Source organism: Myotis daubentonii, chromosome 20, assembly GCF_963259705.1.
Source record: "Myotis daubentonii chromosome 20, mMyoDau2.1, whole genome shotgun sequence".
NCBI lineage: Eukaryota > Metazoa > Chordata > Mammalia > Chiroptera > Vespertilionidae > Myotis > Myotis daubentonii.
The window spans coordinates 4,292,158-4,308,707 of record NC_081859.1 but is presented as its reverse complement, the minus strand read 5'-3'; the positions used below and the strand labels follow the sequence as shown (position 1 = coordinate 4,308,707).

The 16,550-nt window shown below is 57.9% G+C and overlaps 1 protein-coding gene and 1 long non-coding RNA gene across 3 annotated transcripts in view; both read left to right on the top strand.

The window, feature by feature from the left end:
* The window catches only part of LOC132222560 (uncharacterized), a 177,927-nt gene that overhangs the window by 97,424 nt on the left and 63,953 nt on the right, over positions 1-16,550 (top strand). The window lies entirely within an intron of this gene.
* PCNX2 (pecanex 2) overlaps positions 1-16,550 on the top strand; it is a 57,319-nt gene that overhangs the window by 13,097 nt on the left and 27,672 nt on the right. For both annotated transcript variants that reach the window (XM_059677776.1, XM_059677775.1), the window contains 10 exons: positions 559-691; positions 2,157-2,302; positions 4,293-4,446; positions 4,534-4,566; positions 7,303-7,474; positions 9,543-9,653; positions 10,218-10,309; positions 13,792-13,901; positions 15,030-15,126; positions 16,204-16,296. In XM_059677776.1, the coding sequence (XP_059533759.1) occupies positions 559-691; positions 2,157-2,302; positions 4,293-4,446; positions 4,534-4,566; positions 7,303-7,474; positions 9,543-9,653; positions 10,218-10,309; positions 13,792-13,901; positions 15,030-15,126; positions 16,204-16,296 (1,141 nt within the window). The remainder of the gene's footprint in view (positions 1-558; positions 692-2,156; positions 2,303-4,292; positions 4,447-4,533; positions 4,567-7,302; positions 7,475-9,542; positions 9,654-10,217; positions 10,310-13,791; positions 13,902-15,029; positions 15,127-16,203; positions 16,297-16,550) is intronic.

Genomic DNA, 16,550 nt, shown 5'->3' with positions numbered 1-16,550 from the left:
CAGAGGTGTTTTGATTATTTGCTACTTGGAGAAGCGTGGATGGATGAAACCCCCTGAGTACCGTATGGTGGGATGTTGTCACCGTCAATGTGAGGCCCAGCTCTGCCTGTACAAAAGCGCACCTTTCTGCCCGGCCGGTGTGGCTCAGTGGTTGAGCGCCGACCTAGGAACCAGGAGGCCAGGGTTCGATTCCTGGTCAGGGCATATGCCCGGGTTGTGGGCCTGATCCCCAGTGTGGGGCGTGCAGGAGGCAGCCGATCCATGATTCTCTCTCATCATGGATGTTTCTCTCTCTCTCCCTCTCCCTTCCTCTCTGACATCAATAAAAATATATTTAAAAAAATAGAGAACACGAAGGCTGTCACCCCAGACGGCCCTGGGGGCCCAGGCACCCCGACAGCCCGGGCGATTGTCCCGGAAGAGGCTCTGCACACACACATCCATCCTCCTCCCTGGCCTCACTGCCCACGTCGGGGGCCCCAGTGCCCCGCGCTGTGTGTGACAGACGCGACCCCAGGACAACAGGAGAGGGTAACCCAGCTTCTGTCTTGTCCCCAGAGACGCTCCGGCCAGCTCCTCCAGCACCAGCTCCGGGAGCCCCGACCCTTCTTCGGGGGACGCCTCGGTGAGCCCGCTCCAGCAGCAGCTGCTGCTGATGGTGGCGCAGAGGACCCAGCCGGACGCCCCCCGGGTAGGTGCCCCCTGGCTGTGCGGGAGCCTCGTGGAGGCAGGCGTCCGGGCCCCGTTTCCGGGGGGGTGCCTGGCCGCGTCGGGCAGGTCTGGCCCGAGTGCGACGTCCCTGGGTCGTGGCTGTGTCACTCTCCGTCCAGGAGACCCCCACGCGGCGATGCAGCCGCATTTTGGAACACGTTAGGTTTAAAGAGGACAGTCTCTAGTTTCCTGAGACTTTGAGCAGTACGAGCATCGTATTCCTCGTCGATAATGAATGAATGGGGCGACTATTAACTGGTTCTTCATGGCACACGCAGTCCCTGGCAGTGCCCGTCACGGGCTGTTTTAACGACGTCTGTTTTTAACGCGTCGGGTGTCGGCGGAGGTACGTTTGGGTTCCTCCTTCCTCCTCTCCGTCCTCCCTGTCCCTCCCTCCACCTGCCGGTCCCTCGGCCTCACCGAGGTCCCCCCACTTTCCCAGCTGGGCCCTGGGCTGCCGCTCGTGATTCTGAATCAGCGTGACCATCGTGGTGTCTGCGGGAGGTCCTCGTACGGCATTCGGATGCCAGGGCCGAGCCCGCCGGGTTCTCGTGTCCCTGTGCCAGCCTCATGCAGGCTCCCAGGCCCCTCGCTCCGAGTTCGTCAGACAAACCCATGAAGCCTGTTTTGTTTTGTTTTTTTCAAAATTGAACTCTTCTCCGCTGGATGAGAGTCCATCGCAGGTGGATTTGGGGTTCAAACATGTTAAACCAGGGCCTAAATTTCCCCACCTGTTTCTGTCTTACTGGTTTAGATTTTTTTTTTCTAGAAAAATTCCAGTTTTTCTGATATCAGGCCTCACACGTTGGCAATAAGAGTCTTTTTACTCTTAGGAAGATTGGCATGTTTATCTCAACATTAAATAACGTGCCTTTCACAAATTAAATCATTTAAGATCTTTTGTTGAATTTTGGTCGTTCCTAGGAATTCCTTTTGGGGAAGTTCCTTGGCTTTAGTGTTGCGAGCCTGGCCGGCATGGTCCAGTGGCTGAGCGTCAACCTATGAACCAGGAGGTCAGGGTTCGATTCCCGGTCAGGGCACATGCCCGGGTTGTGGGCTCGATCCCCAGTGTGGGGGCGTGCAGGAGGCAGCCGATCCATGATTCTCTCTCATCATGGATGTTTCTATCTCTCTCTCCCTCCCCCTTCCTCTGTGAAATCAATAAAAATATATTTAAAACAAAGAAAGAAAAATAAATAAAACAGTAGGACTGTGATATGGTGAGTAGCACAGTAAATGGCGCACCATCGTGGCAGTGAGGTGTGTGGGTGAGAGAGGCCTTTTGGGGACCATTATCCTTGTCTTTGGGCTCCGCCTTTATGAACGACGTTGGTTCACGTCCCAGAACGTGAACATCTGCCTTTCGTTCTCTTAAATGACGAGGTGCCTCTACGGCAGCCCCAGGTCGGTGTGAACCGTCTCTCTCTTCTCTCCGGCTCCGGCAGCACCAGAGTCAGGACCTGGAAGCCTTGTCCTGCTCTTCGGCCCCAGGCAAGTTCAACCGCGATCAGTTCTACAAGTTCCTCATTTTCCCCGGCAAGTGGATCAAGGTCTGGTACGACCGCCTGGCCCTGCTGGCGCTGCTGGACCGGTAAGGGGCCGAGCTTGCGGGCGCGTGGCCGGGCGCATGTGCACGCCTGTCAGGGGGACACGGCCGCTGAGGTTCTCGGGAACACGTTCGGGTCGCACACGTCTGTGCTGCAAACCTGTCAGAGCAGTGAGATCCGGACAAGGACAGACATGGTCGCTTAGCAATTAAAATGGGAGAAATGAGCCCACCCGGCCGGTGTGGCTCAGTGGTTGAGCATCGACCTATGAACCCGGAGGTCAGGGTTCGATTCCCGGTCAGGTCAGGGCACATGCCTAGGTTGTGGGCTTCATCCCCAGTGGGGGGCATGCAGGAGGCAGCCGATCAGTGGTTCTCTCTCTTCATTGATGTTTCTCTCTCCCTCTCCTTTCCTCTCTGAAATCAATAAAAATATATTTTAAAAAAATCTTACTTAACGGGAAAGGCCAATAGTACATGAGCAGAAATTGACGAGGTGAGAAATACACTCAGAATCCTTGTGAATGGCCTGCCCAGGTCATCCTCTCTCACTTCATGCCACCCCTCCCTCCCATAGCGCCTCCTGCACCCGGCCCTCCCGCCGACGTCTTAGCAGCATCCCACCCTCTGTGCACCCCTCCTGTGCCCTCTGACTCCCTCAGGTGACCCCAAACCTTCTCCGGCTCTGAGATCCCCCCGCTGTCTCCCATCCCAGGGCCTCCCCATCCTCCTGAGGCTCTGTGACCAGCCTCAGCCCCTTTGTGTCAACCCCCTAACCCTCCCTTGTTTGTCCTGCACACCCACCGACAGCCCCCCCACCCCACCTGTGGGTGAGCCCACCTCTTTACCCGCCCCCCTCTATTTCCCATTCCCCCCGAGAAAGCCAGCCAAAGGAGACTGGGGTCATGACCCCCTCGGCCAGACCCCCCCGCACTGTCATCTCTCTCGCTGGAGTTCTCGGGTCCCTGAAACTGGGCTCCAGGCTCTGGCTGCCGAGACTGAAAATGAACCTTGGCTTTAGCCGGGTGTAAGTGCACCCCTCCCCATTTATCATTTTTGTTGTCATTATTTTTTAATCCTCACCCGAGGATATTTTCCCATTAATTTTCAGAGAGAGTGGAAGGGAGGTGGAGAGACAGAGAGAAACATCGATGTGAGAGAGACACATCGACTGGTTGCCTCCTGCACGAGCCCTAACCAGGGCCCAGGCCGGGGAGGAGCCTGCAACCGAGGTACATGCCCTTGACCGGAATCGAACCCGGGACCCTTTGGTCCGCAGGCCGACGCTCTGTCCACTGAGCCAAACCGGCCAGGCTCCCCCTTACCCCCCATTTAAAGGAACTGGTGAGGCCCTACCTGGGACGCATTGCGCTCTTGTGGGAGGAGCAGGTACTTCTCCCAGGAAACCCTCTCTAGCGGCCAAGGAGACCCAATGGGCTTATTCTTCATTCTTTTCAATGAGAGAAATCGGGGGTTAAAATTGTGTTTGGAAAGAAAGAAAGAGCCCTAACCAGTGTGGCTCAGTGGATAGAGCGTCGGCCTGCGGACTGAAAGGTCCCAGGTTCGATTCTGGTCAAGGGCATGTACCTGGGTTGCGGGCACATCCCCAGTGGGGGGTATGCAGGAGGCAGCTGATCGATGTTTCTCTCTCATCGATGTTTCTAACTCTCTATCCCTCTCCCTTCCTCTCTGTAAAAAATCAATAAAATATATTAAAGAAAGAAAGAAAGAAAGAAAGAAAGAAAGAAAGAAAGAAAGAAAGAAAGAAAGAAAGAAACCGGGGCAGGCTGGAGGGGTCCATGCAGGGGAAAGGGGACATACGTAATACTTTCAACAACAAAGATTTTTTTTAAAGCTACGATCGTGTTAAAAAAAGAGAGACAGAATCTTGAAGCCTTGTCGGCAGGTGTGAAGGCGTGGAGAGAGCTGCCCGGCTGGCGGGGTTCTGTCTGCCTGGAGCACACGGGGTTCCCTGGCGACAGACAGACACGCCCACCGTGTCCCCCCTCTGCTTGTACCTCCCCGCCCCGCGCAGGACGGAGGACATCAAGGAGAACGTGCTGGCGGTCTCACTCGTCGTCCTGGTGTCGCTGCTGGGCTTTGTGACGCTGAGCCGCGGCTTCTGCAAAGACCTGTGGGTGCTGCTCTTCTGCCTGGTGATGGCCAGCTGCCAGTACTCCCTGCTCAAGGCAAGCCCCCCGCCCCCCCAAACCCCCCCGCTGGGCGCGCGGGAGCCCGAGAGGTGCTGACACAGCCCCTTCTGATTTGTGTTCCAGAGCGTCCAGCCCGACCCCGCCTCGCCCATCCACGTAAGTGTCCGGGGAGACACGTTGCTTGTCTTGTCCTCGTGGGATGGAGACAGGGAGTGGCCAGTATCTACTCCAGCGGTTCTGAACCTTCTGGCCCTTTAAATACAGCTCCTCATGCGGTGACCCAACCATAACATTATTTTCGTTGCAACTTCATCACTGTCATGTTGCTACTGTGATGAACCGTCATGGAAATATCTGATATGCAGGATGGTCTTAGGCGACCCCTGTGAAAGGGTCCTTCGACCGCCAAAGGGGTCGCGGACCCACAGGTTGAGAACCGCTGATCTACTCAGCAGGCAAAAGAGAGGCCGGCTGGTGTGGCTCAGTGGTTGAGCGTCGACCTATGAACCAGGAGGTCACAGTGTGATTCCCAGTCAGGGCACAGGCCCGGGTTGCGGGCTCCATCCCCAGCGGGGGGCGTGCAGGAGGCAGCCGGTCCATGATTCTCTCTCATCATGGATGTTTCTCTCTCTCCCTCTCCCTTCCTCTCTGAAATCAATATCTATTTATATGTATATGAAAACAGTCCACCTGGGGCTTTCGGTGATTGATTCGCCTGGGAAGGAAGGAAGGAAGGAAGGGAGGAAGGGAGGGAGGAAGGGAGGAAGGGGAGCAGGGAACTGTTATTAGCAGGTGCGCCGAGGGGCCCAGGCAGATAACGGCGACTCACGTGCGTGTGCTGGCGGTGCTCTCGGAATTGTTCGGGGACCCAGATGCGTCCGGGAAGGGAGATGAGGCGTGAGGGTGGCGAGGGCAGCCTCTCTCTCAGGGAGCCTTGGGTTTCGTCTCAGAAATGACAAATGCGAAGACAGGGTTCCCACGCCCAGTAAATGAGGTGTGACGCGGCCGGTCCCAGACGGTGTCTCACACTCGTTCACGGCCGAAGGCTTCCAGGTCCTCGAAGGTCTCATTTTTAACCTTTTCGTGAGAGGGAGCACCAGGGCAGGCGGGAGGGGGCGGCCTCATCACATTTCCCTTCAGCGGAGTCGGTTGGGAGCAGCCTCGCAGACGCGGGTGCGTTCGTACACCGAGCGGTTCTCTGTGCCAACCCGTTCACTCTGCTCTTCGCTCGATGAGAAACGCATTCGGGTTTAACTTGGGATTTGCTTTCCTTTTTTTTTTTTTTTTTTTAATATAGCTTATTGATTTTTTACAGAGAGGAAGGGAGGGAGAGAGTTAGAAACATCCATCAGCTGCCTCCTGCACACCCCCTACTGGGGATGTGCCCCAAACCAAGGTACATGCCCTTGACCGGAATCGAACCCGGGACCCTTCAATCCGCAGGCCGACGCTCTATCCATCGAACCAAACTGGCCAGGGCTTTGCTTTCCATTTTTTAATGCTGAGACGGTATTCCCACACCCATTAACCTATGCCCTACGCAGATCCAAAAGGAAATTTCACACGCGCGCAGCTATTCCTTGAAGACCGAGCTGGGACTCGGGGCCAAGCCTCGCCAGCCCCCACAGACAGCCCGCCCCTCCCCCTTCCTATTAAAGGATGGTCTCGGAATAGGGCCGCTGCCATGATAGCGGCAGCGGCGATTTAAATTGCATTTCTAAATATAACACGTTCGGGTCAGCTTTAGCTCAAGCGGTTACTTCGGATTCTGCTTGTTGCAGACACATAAATATAACACGTTCGAGGCAGCGGCTAAAAATTCACGTCTGAAACCCTATCACTTTCATCTCTGCTTGTTATACGCAAAGGCGTTCATGGATTGCAAAGATATTCTCCCTACCTCATTTTCTTAAAAAATATATGTTTTTATTGATTTTTAGAGAGAGAGGAAGGGAGAGGGAGAGAGAGAGAGAAACATCAGTGATGAGGGAGAACCATGGATCGGCTGCCTTCTGCACGCCCCCTACTGGGGATCGAGCCCACAACCTGGGCACATGCCCTTGACCGGAATCCAGCCCGGGACCCTTCAGTCCACAGGCCGATGCTCTCTCCACGGAGCCAAATCAGCTAGGGCATCGTCTCGCTTTCAAAGACAGGAGAAGGAAGCCCACAACACGCAATTCCATTTCCTGTTAACAGCGAAGCTCAGCGTAGACCACGTAGCCTAAGTTAGTGGTCTAAACTAGTTTAACGGTTTAGACTAGTCTTGCACACGAAGAACAGTGCAAGGGAGCCTTCACTGTTAGGAAAGCATTGAATGAGATCTAGATTGTATCCAAAGGTGCTAATTAAAATTTCGGGTAAGCTTGCAGAATCCATGAGGTCAAACCTGCTTTTTGATATTCTTATTTGACAGAATCAGCACCTCCCCCCCTTTCCTGGTGTTTCCCGTGTATAAATTATTGGGTGGGGGGGGGGGTGTGTGTTTTATGGTGTAAGTTGTTTTACATGGTACTAGAGGCCCGGTGCACGAAATTCGTGCACGGGGGCGGGGGTTTGGGGAGAGGGGTGGTCCCTCAGCCCGGCCTGCACCCTCTCGCAATCCGGGACTGCTGGCTCCTAATGGCTCACCTGCTTGCTGGCCTGATCACCCCTAACTACTTTGCCTGCCTGCCTGATCGCCTCTAACTGCTCTCCCCTGCCGGCCTGATCGCCCCTAACCACTTCTGCCTTGTTCCCGCCACCGTGGCTTTGTCCGGAAGGTTGTCTGGACGACGTCCGGTCTAATTAGCATACTACCCTTTTATTAGTATAGCTAAGCAATTGACTGTGAGAATTTTGTCGCTTAATCAAAAGGAAAGGTGCCATCCAGACACTGTGTTTGTTTTCTAGGGACACAACCAAATCATTGCATACAGCAGACCAATCTATTTTTGTGTGCTGTGTGGCCTTCTTTTGCTTCTCGATGCAGGGGCCAAAGCCAGGCACCCCCCCACCTACGTCGTGTATGGCCTGAAGCTGTGCTCCCCGGGGTCACTCCAGTCCGCCAGGGACTTCCTCCTGGGTGAGCGCCTCTCCGGGGGTGTGGGCGGGAATGTGGGGGAGCAAGGGTCTGGGCTCCGTGTCCCTTCTGAGTGACTCCCCGATGGGAGAGACTTCCCCACGAGGTTATGGGGTGAAGCTGTGTATTCTCCTCTGGGCTTGCCCACCTTTGGGGGACTGTGGGTGCCATGGCCCCAGAGCCTCCAGTGCCGGATCGTTCTAAAGGGTCTTGATCCTGGCCGGCGTGGCTCAGGGGCTGAGCATCGACCTATGAACCAGGAGGTCACGGTGCGATTCCCAGTCAGGTGGACGCTCAACCCCTGAGCCACGCCAGCCGGGCTGTATTATTATGTATTAATCATGGCGTAATTTTTCCTTACCAACAACTGTAAACCTGCCTGTGCCCCACACTGTACCGTCAAGTGCCACATAGGGAAGCGATTGGCCCTGAGAAGTGTCCTCAGGCGATGGCACCGGCCACCCGAGTGTAGCCCACACACCTCGGCTGGAGGCTCCACCGTCACGGATGTGGGCCTTTGTTGGCCAAAATGTCATTATTTGGCCGGTGACGGTAGTTCAGATCTCGCCACTGAAAACATTGCAACGGATTCACCGTGAGCATCCAACTGTGACCCCATGCCGAGCGAAGGCCCCCTTTTCATGGCCACGTTCGTGACGTCCGTCACCTTTTACTCACGAAGTTGGCCCAGCTCTCGGCCCTGCTCTAGAGGGATTCGTCCCTCGCTTGCTTTTTTTTTTTTTATGGTTATCATCCTGAAATTCTATTAAATTTATTTGCAGTCAATATTCACCCCCACCCCCCTCGCTTGCTTGCTTTTAACCCACTGCGAGCGAGAGGAGGACACGGAAATCTCCCATTCCTACCATTTCACCGGGAAAGCCTGCATTTCCGATTTTTCAGCAATAACTGAACGCCCCCCCTTCCCCCCGCCTCCCCCCTATCCCCCCCCCCCCCCGCATCTACTCCCGCTGTTGACTAGTTGATGTATAGGGTTTAGACATAATCCCTGTGCTTGGCTTATTGGGTTTCAAATCTAATTTCCTTTGTTTTATTGAGGATTACCAGGATCCAACTCCATTGACATTCTACCCAGTACACTGAGACGGCAAGGAGGACAGATGCGCCCTAGCATTACTAACACGAGTTTCCGTGGTTCTGTGAAACCCGGCGGAAATGGAAGAGAGAGAGAGAGAGAGAGAGAGAGAGAGAGAGAGAGAGAGAGCGCCAAGCTGTGTGCACATGGATGCTTTATGCAGTGCGTGGCGATGGCTGGGGGAGGCGGCCCTCCGTGCCCCCGCGTCAGTGTGTGGAGTCTCTTAATTCATCACCAGCCTCCCTGGCTCCCTTGGAGTCTGGAGTCAAGACTGAACTCTGAGTCTCCAGCCGCTGTTTGTTTGTTTATTTATTTAAATAATTTTTTATTGATTTCAGAGAGGAAGGGGAGAGAGAGAGATAGAAACATCAACGATGAGAGAGAATCATGGATCGGCTGCCTCCTGCACGCCCCACCCTGGGGATCGAGCCCACAACCCGGGCGTGTGCCCAGAGCAGGAACCGAACCCTGGCCTCCTGGTTCATAGGTCGATGCTCAACCACTGAGCCACGCTGGCCGGGCTCCAGCGGACGTTCACAGTGTTCAGGACTCTTGGCCACTCGCGGGCTCCGAGGACAGACACACAAAGCAGGGCCCCCCTGGGCTCCGATTGTTGCCCCCCGCTCCGTCCCCAACAGGAAGAGCCCCCCTAACTGCCACCCTGGGGTTTCCATGTTCCTGTCACGTTCCCGGGCCGCTTTCTCCCACCCTCGTCTGCCTCGAGCCCACATCCGCCTGGTGAGCTGAAGGCCAGCCCGCTCCCAGCATCGCGCGGTCACGCTCAGGCCGGGCGGCCGGGGCCTCTCTGCGGGCTCGTCTCAGAGCAGCCTCTGGCTTCCACTGCACACGCTGGGCTCAGCCTAGACGGCCCGCGGGGTCCCGGGCGATCGGGAGGGACGTGGTGGGCGGGCAGGGGGACCACGGCGGGTCCAGGCGCAGCACCCCCTCACCGCCCCTCTGTCTGTGCCCTCGCAGGGTTCTTGTATTGCTTCCCGGCCATGTCCCTCCTGGGCCTCTTCCCGCAGATCAACACGTTCTGCGTTTACCTTTTGGAACAAATCGACATGCTGGTCTTCGGGGGTTCTGGTACGTGTCCTCCCCCTCCTCCTCCTCCTCCTCCTCCTCCTCCTCCTCCTCCTCCTCCTCCTCGTCCTCCTCCTCCTCCGGTGCCGGGTCGGCCCAGCAGCCTCGGGCTGGAACTCCTGGGACCCGGGTGGTGGTTTCTCGTTGATCTGAGCGCCTGACCTGCTTCAGGTGGGCTTGGTCAAGGCCCAACCGAGAGGGGCCCACCTTGGTGGGTCCAGCCAGGCAGGAACCAGGGAGGGGTGGGCTCTCGGAGCCGTGGAGGGGGCTGGGGGCCCCGCTGGCCATTCCTCGGAGAATCCACGCGCCGGGATGTGTGTGAACGAGAGTGAGTGGATGTCAGGGTGGCACGTGTGAACGCGAGCCTGGGCTGTGCCATTGCGCGTGTGGTCGGTGGGCCCCTGTGCAGGCCCGTGTGGCTGCCCCTCCCGGGGCCTCTGGGCCGAGCAGGTGAGACTCGGACCCAGGCACCGATGCCTGAGTGTGCGGCCTTCCCCGACGCCCTGACCCCGCGCCCCGGCTGTGGGGACCGTGGTCTAGGAAGGCCTGTTGCTGCTTGTGTTCCAGCTGTTTCTGGGATGACGTCGGCCGTCTGCAGCGTGGCCCGGAGCGCCGCCGCCGCCACCGCGCTGCACGCGCTCTGCTTCAGCGCCGTGAAGGTAGGTGAGCGGACGCCCCGCCTTCTCCCAGCACCCGTGGCGCCCCCTGATGGTCCCGGGAATCAGATGTGGCCTCCAGGCCAGACAGACACGGACCCTCCGAGCGTCAGGGGCAGCAGGCCTGGCGGGGAGGCCGGGTGTTCAGACACCTGGGCGCACAGGGCCCACCAGGCCGGGCCTCCCCCACAGGCGTCTCTCTGGCCCGGTCGGTCAGGAGCCAAAGGCTTGTTGCTGGAATCGCTTTTTCCTTTGTTCATCCTGGCTTGAGACGTGCTGTCCATGTAAGTGACCGTCGGGCCATCGTAAGTGGGCTCTTCTTGGAGCGCACACGGCCAGCTCTGTGCCAGGAAAGGGCACGCACGCAGGGGCTCTGGGGTTCACTTATGGGTTGAAACACGCCTGGGACCGGACGGAGCTGGGCGCCTCGGAAAGGTCCTGGCACCCCAGGGTGGCCCTGTGTCCCCTGGCTCGGCACAGAGCAATACCGCCTGCAAGAAGCGATCTGGCCTGTGGTTCCAGATTCTTCACGTTCTGTCCATATTTTGAAACATTTTGGTAAAAATGGAGCCATCTGCATCTCTCCCGTCTCATGTGTAAGCCCTGAGGCTCCGGGTAGTCACAGACGGACTCTCCGCTCTCAGTGCAACGCCTGTTAAATGCTGCAAATTGAAGGAACGCGGTGAGCCAATCCGCAAGGGCGCCCCTCGGATGAAGGAAATCTCGTCGCCTCACCTGGACCCGGGGCCCTGCTGCCGGTTTAACGAGGCTTTTGTTTCTGCCTTTTGTGCTTGCTCTCCACTTCCCCAGGACTGACTTTTCCTTCCATCCCTGCGCTGCTGGACGGAGGGGCCCTGCCGCCCATGTCAGCATGTCGGCTGTGTTTTTTTGCATTTTTACTATTGCTCGATAGAGGACAGATCGGGGGACTGGGGGTTGATTTTGCTCCCTGGAATGTTAATTAAGGAGAACATTTGGTTCCTCTTCTTTTTTTTTTTTTAATATATTTTATTGATTTTTTACAGAGAGGAAGGGAGAGAGAGTTAGAAACATCGATGAGAGAGAAACATCGATCAGCTGCCTCCTGCACATCTCCCACTGGGGATATGCCCACAACCAAGGTACATGCCCTTGACTGGAATCGAACCCGGGACCCTTCAGTCCGCAGGCTGACGCTCTATCCACTGAGCCAAACCGGTTTCGGCTGGCTCCTCTTCTGATTTCATATTTCCTTTGACTCATCCGAGACGTAGCAAGTCCCACCTAAACGGACTCCCTCGTTGGCTGCGAGAGTTGACAGTGATGGACAGAAGCCACCGGAATCTTTGCTCCCGGGAGGGAGAGGTGTCTGGGTGGTTAACTAGCTGGGTGTCCCACGCACCGTGATGTCTGCGTTTTACGGCCCCTGGCCGGGAGGTCCTGTGTTAGTGACGGCGGCGGGGGATGCAGAGGTGGAGGCGCGTCCTTGTAATTCCGGGTTTCGGAGCCTCCTTCGCCACTGCCAGGCCCTCCCAGGTGCCGCAGGGTCGCAGCTCCGTCTGTCCGTTTCCCCCGCATTCAGGATCCAAACCCTAACCGCAGACCTGAGGCAGGCGTCTCGTCCTGGGATCGTGTGAGTCCTGGCAGGGACTTGAGAGGTACTCTGGTCCAACCCCTCAATTTTATCTGCCAGAAAGGTCACTGTCACCTTGTCACGGAACAGCAAGCAGAGCTCCGAGCAGTTAAGTGCCGTCCACACGACCGCTCCTCCAGGAGCGACGAGCAGGGAGTCGCCTCTGCCCACGCCTGGGCCGACCTTTTCTCCGTGTCGTGGCCTGACAGTCACTCCCAGGGCCGGGGTTTCTAGATCCTTCCAGAGATGATCCCAGCGTTTGCATTCTCCTGGGCTGCACGGCATTGGGGATTAAAGAGGCAGCGTGGGCAAGCGCAGAGGGTCCATGGAAGGACATGGAATGGAGCAGGTTTCTGCCTTTGGAGTCTTGCTCTTCCCTAGAATTTTTTGGGACCAGCCAGGCAGGAAGTGAGAGGAGGGACGCCATGGGCGGTGGCCAGAGCGGGGAGTGGAGAGGTGTATGCGAGGAGGCCTCGGGCAGCGTCGTCCACCCACCAGCACCGCGGACCGAGCCTGCCCTGGCCGGAGCCCCGCAGGGGGAGGACCAGGCCCCCCTGTTTCTTCTGTCGGGGCCCCACTTAGCCACGCTCGTGACTCCCCCAAGCCTCTGCGTCCTGCCCTCTGAGTGCCTGGCACCTCGCACCTTGCTGTCCCATCGCCTGTCACTCCTGGCTGCAGTTTCTCACGTGGCCTTCCTTTCCCAAGACCCGTGTCTGCCTTCCTCACGCGTGTGCTCCTCACAGGGGCCAACGCTTCTCCCTGGAAGTCAGGGAGACGGCACTAAGTCGGTGGGTTTTTCACGCTGGCTGCTGCAGCATGGGTAGGAGTTCACAGGCACCGTGGTGTGGGCAGGGCGAGTGAAAGAGCCCTCTGGGCAGAGAGAACCCTGTTTGCAAAGGCAGGGGGATGGGAAGCGGGGTGCCTTCCCGGATTGGGGGCTATGCGTACCCTCAGTGTGAGGAAGGGGGCTGGAATGTGGACGAGGGTCCGATCCTAGGGGCTTCCGTCCCTCCCTGTGGAGGAGGTTTTATGAGGTCATCGATGAGGAGTCGTGGAAAGTACCGAGTGGAGGACCACCGTGGGGTTGGTTTGCCGTGGCTGAGAGGGACCCTCTGGTATGTGGAGGAGCCGGGTCTGTGGAGGGAGGGCTGCGGGATTGGCATTCACGTCCCCACGAGCGGGCGCTGTGAGCAGCAGCCCTGACTGAGACCGTGGGGACCTGGCCCACTGGACACAGGGAGGGGGAGGGACCGACGGAGGGACAGTGGAGACTCGGTGACCTGTGAGGGTCAACCCAAGGCCCACGAGGGCGGTCAGAGGCTCTCGGGCAGCCCTCAGCGGGGCTGGTGGGGGGACGGGCCTTGGAGCCAGACTCCCCCCGACTCTCCAGCTGCAGGCCCTGGGCCTCGGCTCCCTGCCAGATGCTGCTGCCGGGACCCTGCGCCTTCCCTGTGGGGGAGAAAGGAGATGCGTTTTAATAGATTTTTATTGGTTTCAGGGAGGAAAGGAGAGGGAGAGAGATAGAAACACCAATGATGAGAGAGTCATGGATCGGCTGCCTCCTGCACGCCCCACACTGGAGATCGAGCCCACAACCCGGGCATGTGCCCTGACTGGGAATCGAACCCTGACCTCCTGGGTCATAGGCCGATGCTCAACCACTGAGCCACACCAGCCGGACAGGAGATGCGTTTTCATTTCTAAGAAAGTGAGGCTGGCGCAGCGAAATGGCTCTCTGCCCAGGGCAGCGCCGGCTTTGCCGGCCTATCGGAGAGTCACACCTATCATGTGGGCACGCGTGACCCGCCCACTCGAGAATTTGGTTCTGAGCCCCATGAGCAGCTCACGCACGGGCTCTGCGGTCTCCCCCCAGGAGCCCTGGAGCGCCCAGCACATCCCCGCGCTGTTCTCCGCCTTCTGCGGCCTCCTGGTCTCGCTGTCCTTCCACCTGAGCCGGCAGAGCAGCGACCCGTCCGTGCTCCTGTGAGTACCGCGCCCCGAGTTGGATGCAGGCAGACACTCCCTGCGCTAGAAACACGCTCCACACTGCAGCGCACGCACAGCTGAGACACGCTCTGTGCTGGGACACACACATACATCTGTGCACACCTGTGCTCTAACACACACGTGTGAACCACATGCCCTGTGATGTAACACACACACCGATGATAATATGCCTGTGCTGTAACACGCACACATGTGTGAGTTTCTCTCTCTCTCACACACACACACACTGTGCATGGGTCCCTACAGCCTTGCTCTCTCACGGTTGAGGGGGGGTGGGTCGCACTCTTCCTAGCTGGTCCCTGGGAGAGGGGGGTAAGGGGGGGGAATTGCAGGTTGACCAGAAACCCCTGAGCTGCCAGCACACATCCCAGTGCCTCTGTGCTCCCGAGCACACGATGCAGAGATACAGGGGTGCAGGGGATATGGGGTACAAGGGTGGGGGAGGGGTGCAGGGTGGGGGAAGGGTGCAGGGTGGGGGAGGGTGTAGGGGTACAGGGGTGGGAAAGGGGTGCAGGGCTGAGGAGGAGTGCAGGGATGAGGATGGGTGCAAGGGTGGGGGAGGGTGCAGGGATGGAGGAGAGGTGCAGGGGTGGGGAGAGGTGCAGGGGTGGGGGAGGGTGCAGGGGTGCAGGGATGGAGGAGAGGTGCAGGGGTGGGGGAGGGTGCAGGGGTGCAGGGATGGAGGAGAGGTGCAGGGGTGGGGGAGGGTGCAGGGATGGAGGAGAGGTGCAGGGGTGGGGGAGGGTGCAGGGGTGCAGGGATGGAGGAGAGGTGCAGGGGTGGGGGAGGGTGCAGGGATGGAGGAGAGGTGCAGGGGTGGGGGAGGGTGCAGGGGTGCAGGGATGGGGAGAGGTGCAGGGTGGGGGAGGGGTGCATGGTGGTGGAGGTGAGAAGGGAATGGAGAGCCCACAGCCCAAGCCTGCCCGGCCTTTCCCATGGGCGAGCATCTGAGAAGCGCCTGCCTCAGCCAAGACCCTCTTCCTTAGGGGGCAAGAGAGAGCCTCGGGTCGTCTCTGTGAGTGTGGGGTCTGCGTTGAGGTCTCCGCCTCGGCCACGGCCACGGCCACGTTCCCAACAGTCAAACACGTGTCCTCCCGCTTCCAGGTCCTTCGTTCAGCGCAGATGGTTTCCTAAACGCTCCGGCCCGGACCCGGAGGAGCTGGCGGAGGACCCTCTCCCGGGGAAGATGAGGGACTCGGTGGTGAGACTCGTGTGCCGGGGGACAGTCCAGGCACCGCATGGCACGCGGGGAGCCGCACACGCAGGATCGCGCTGGCATGGCCGGGCCAGGGCCAGTGACAGCCGCGGCCCCAGGTCTCCCCCTCCCCCAGGGGGGGTCCTCTGTGTCGTGACTGGCGGCCGAGCTCTCTGCTTTGTTGTGGCACAAGTCACGCGTGGAGCAGGGAGCTGCAGCCAGCAGCCCCCGATGGCCTCTCGTGCGTGTGGCTGGAGGTGCCTGCTTGGGTCTCGCACACTTTGGAAGGCTTGGCATGAGGTAGAGCCGTCCTGGTAGGGGATGTCATGGGATGTGTGTGCCCTTCTCCGCGAGGCTTCCGGCCAATTATAATATTTTAATGAGACCATCGGATTCAGCTTTCGCGGTTTGATGCATCATATTCTTGTGCTGTAATGTGAGCATGAGATTCCCTCCTTGTGTCTGGATTTGTTTCTCTGTGTCTCTCTGGCCATCTTATTCTCTCTCTTTCTTCTCTTTGTCTCTCTCTTCCTCTCTCTCTCTCTCTGCCTTTCTCTCTTTTTCTCTAGTCTCTCTGTATCTCTCTTTCTTTCCCTATCTCTCTCCCCCTCCCTTCCTGTCTCTAAGATCAATAATAATAATAATAATAAAGATGCCCTAACCGGTTTGGCTCAGTGGATAGAGCGTCAGCCTGTGGACTGAAGGGTCCTGGGTTCGATTCCGGTCAAGGGCATGTACCTGGGTTGTGGGCACATCCCCAGGAGGGATTGTGCAAGAGGCAGCTGATCGCTGTTTCTCTCTCATCAATGTTTCTAACTCTCTATCCCTCTCCCTTCCTCTCTGTAAAAAATCAATAAAATATATTTAAAAGAAAAAAAAAGAATAGCAGCTAAAAGCTTTAAAAATCTGAAAAAGAAGTATAAGGAAGAGGAACTCCGCTCTTTGAAGTTTAATAGTATATTATAAAGACTTCCCCACAGGGAAGCTTGGCCAGGGTCCCTGCGCTGGGGCCTGAGTTGCCTGGTGGCAGGGTTGCCGAGAGAAACACAGAGACCTAACCCTGACGCCGCTTTCTCGCCGCAGAAGGACGTCCTGAAGTCGGACCTGGTCCTGTGCTCCGTGGCCGCGGTCCTGTCCTTCGCCGTGAGCGCCAGCACCGTCTTCCTGTCCCTGCGCGTACGTGTCCACGTGCTGGTCCCCTTCCCGCGGCGGCACGGGGCTGGAGGGGACGGGGAACCAGAGGAACCGGCTGGGAGGCCTGGGAGGTGGCCCTGGGCGGTGGGGACTGGGTCCCGGCTGAGGCTTGGCCCATGTTGCAGGCAGGTTTGGCTCATTTTGGGGGGGTGGTAATCCTCACCCAAGTTTTTCCATTGATTTTTAGAGAGAGAGGAAGGGAGGGGAAAGAGAGAGAGAAACATCGATGTGAGAGA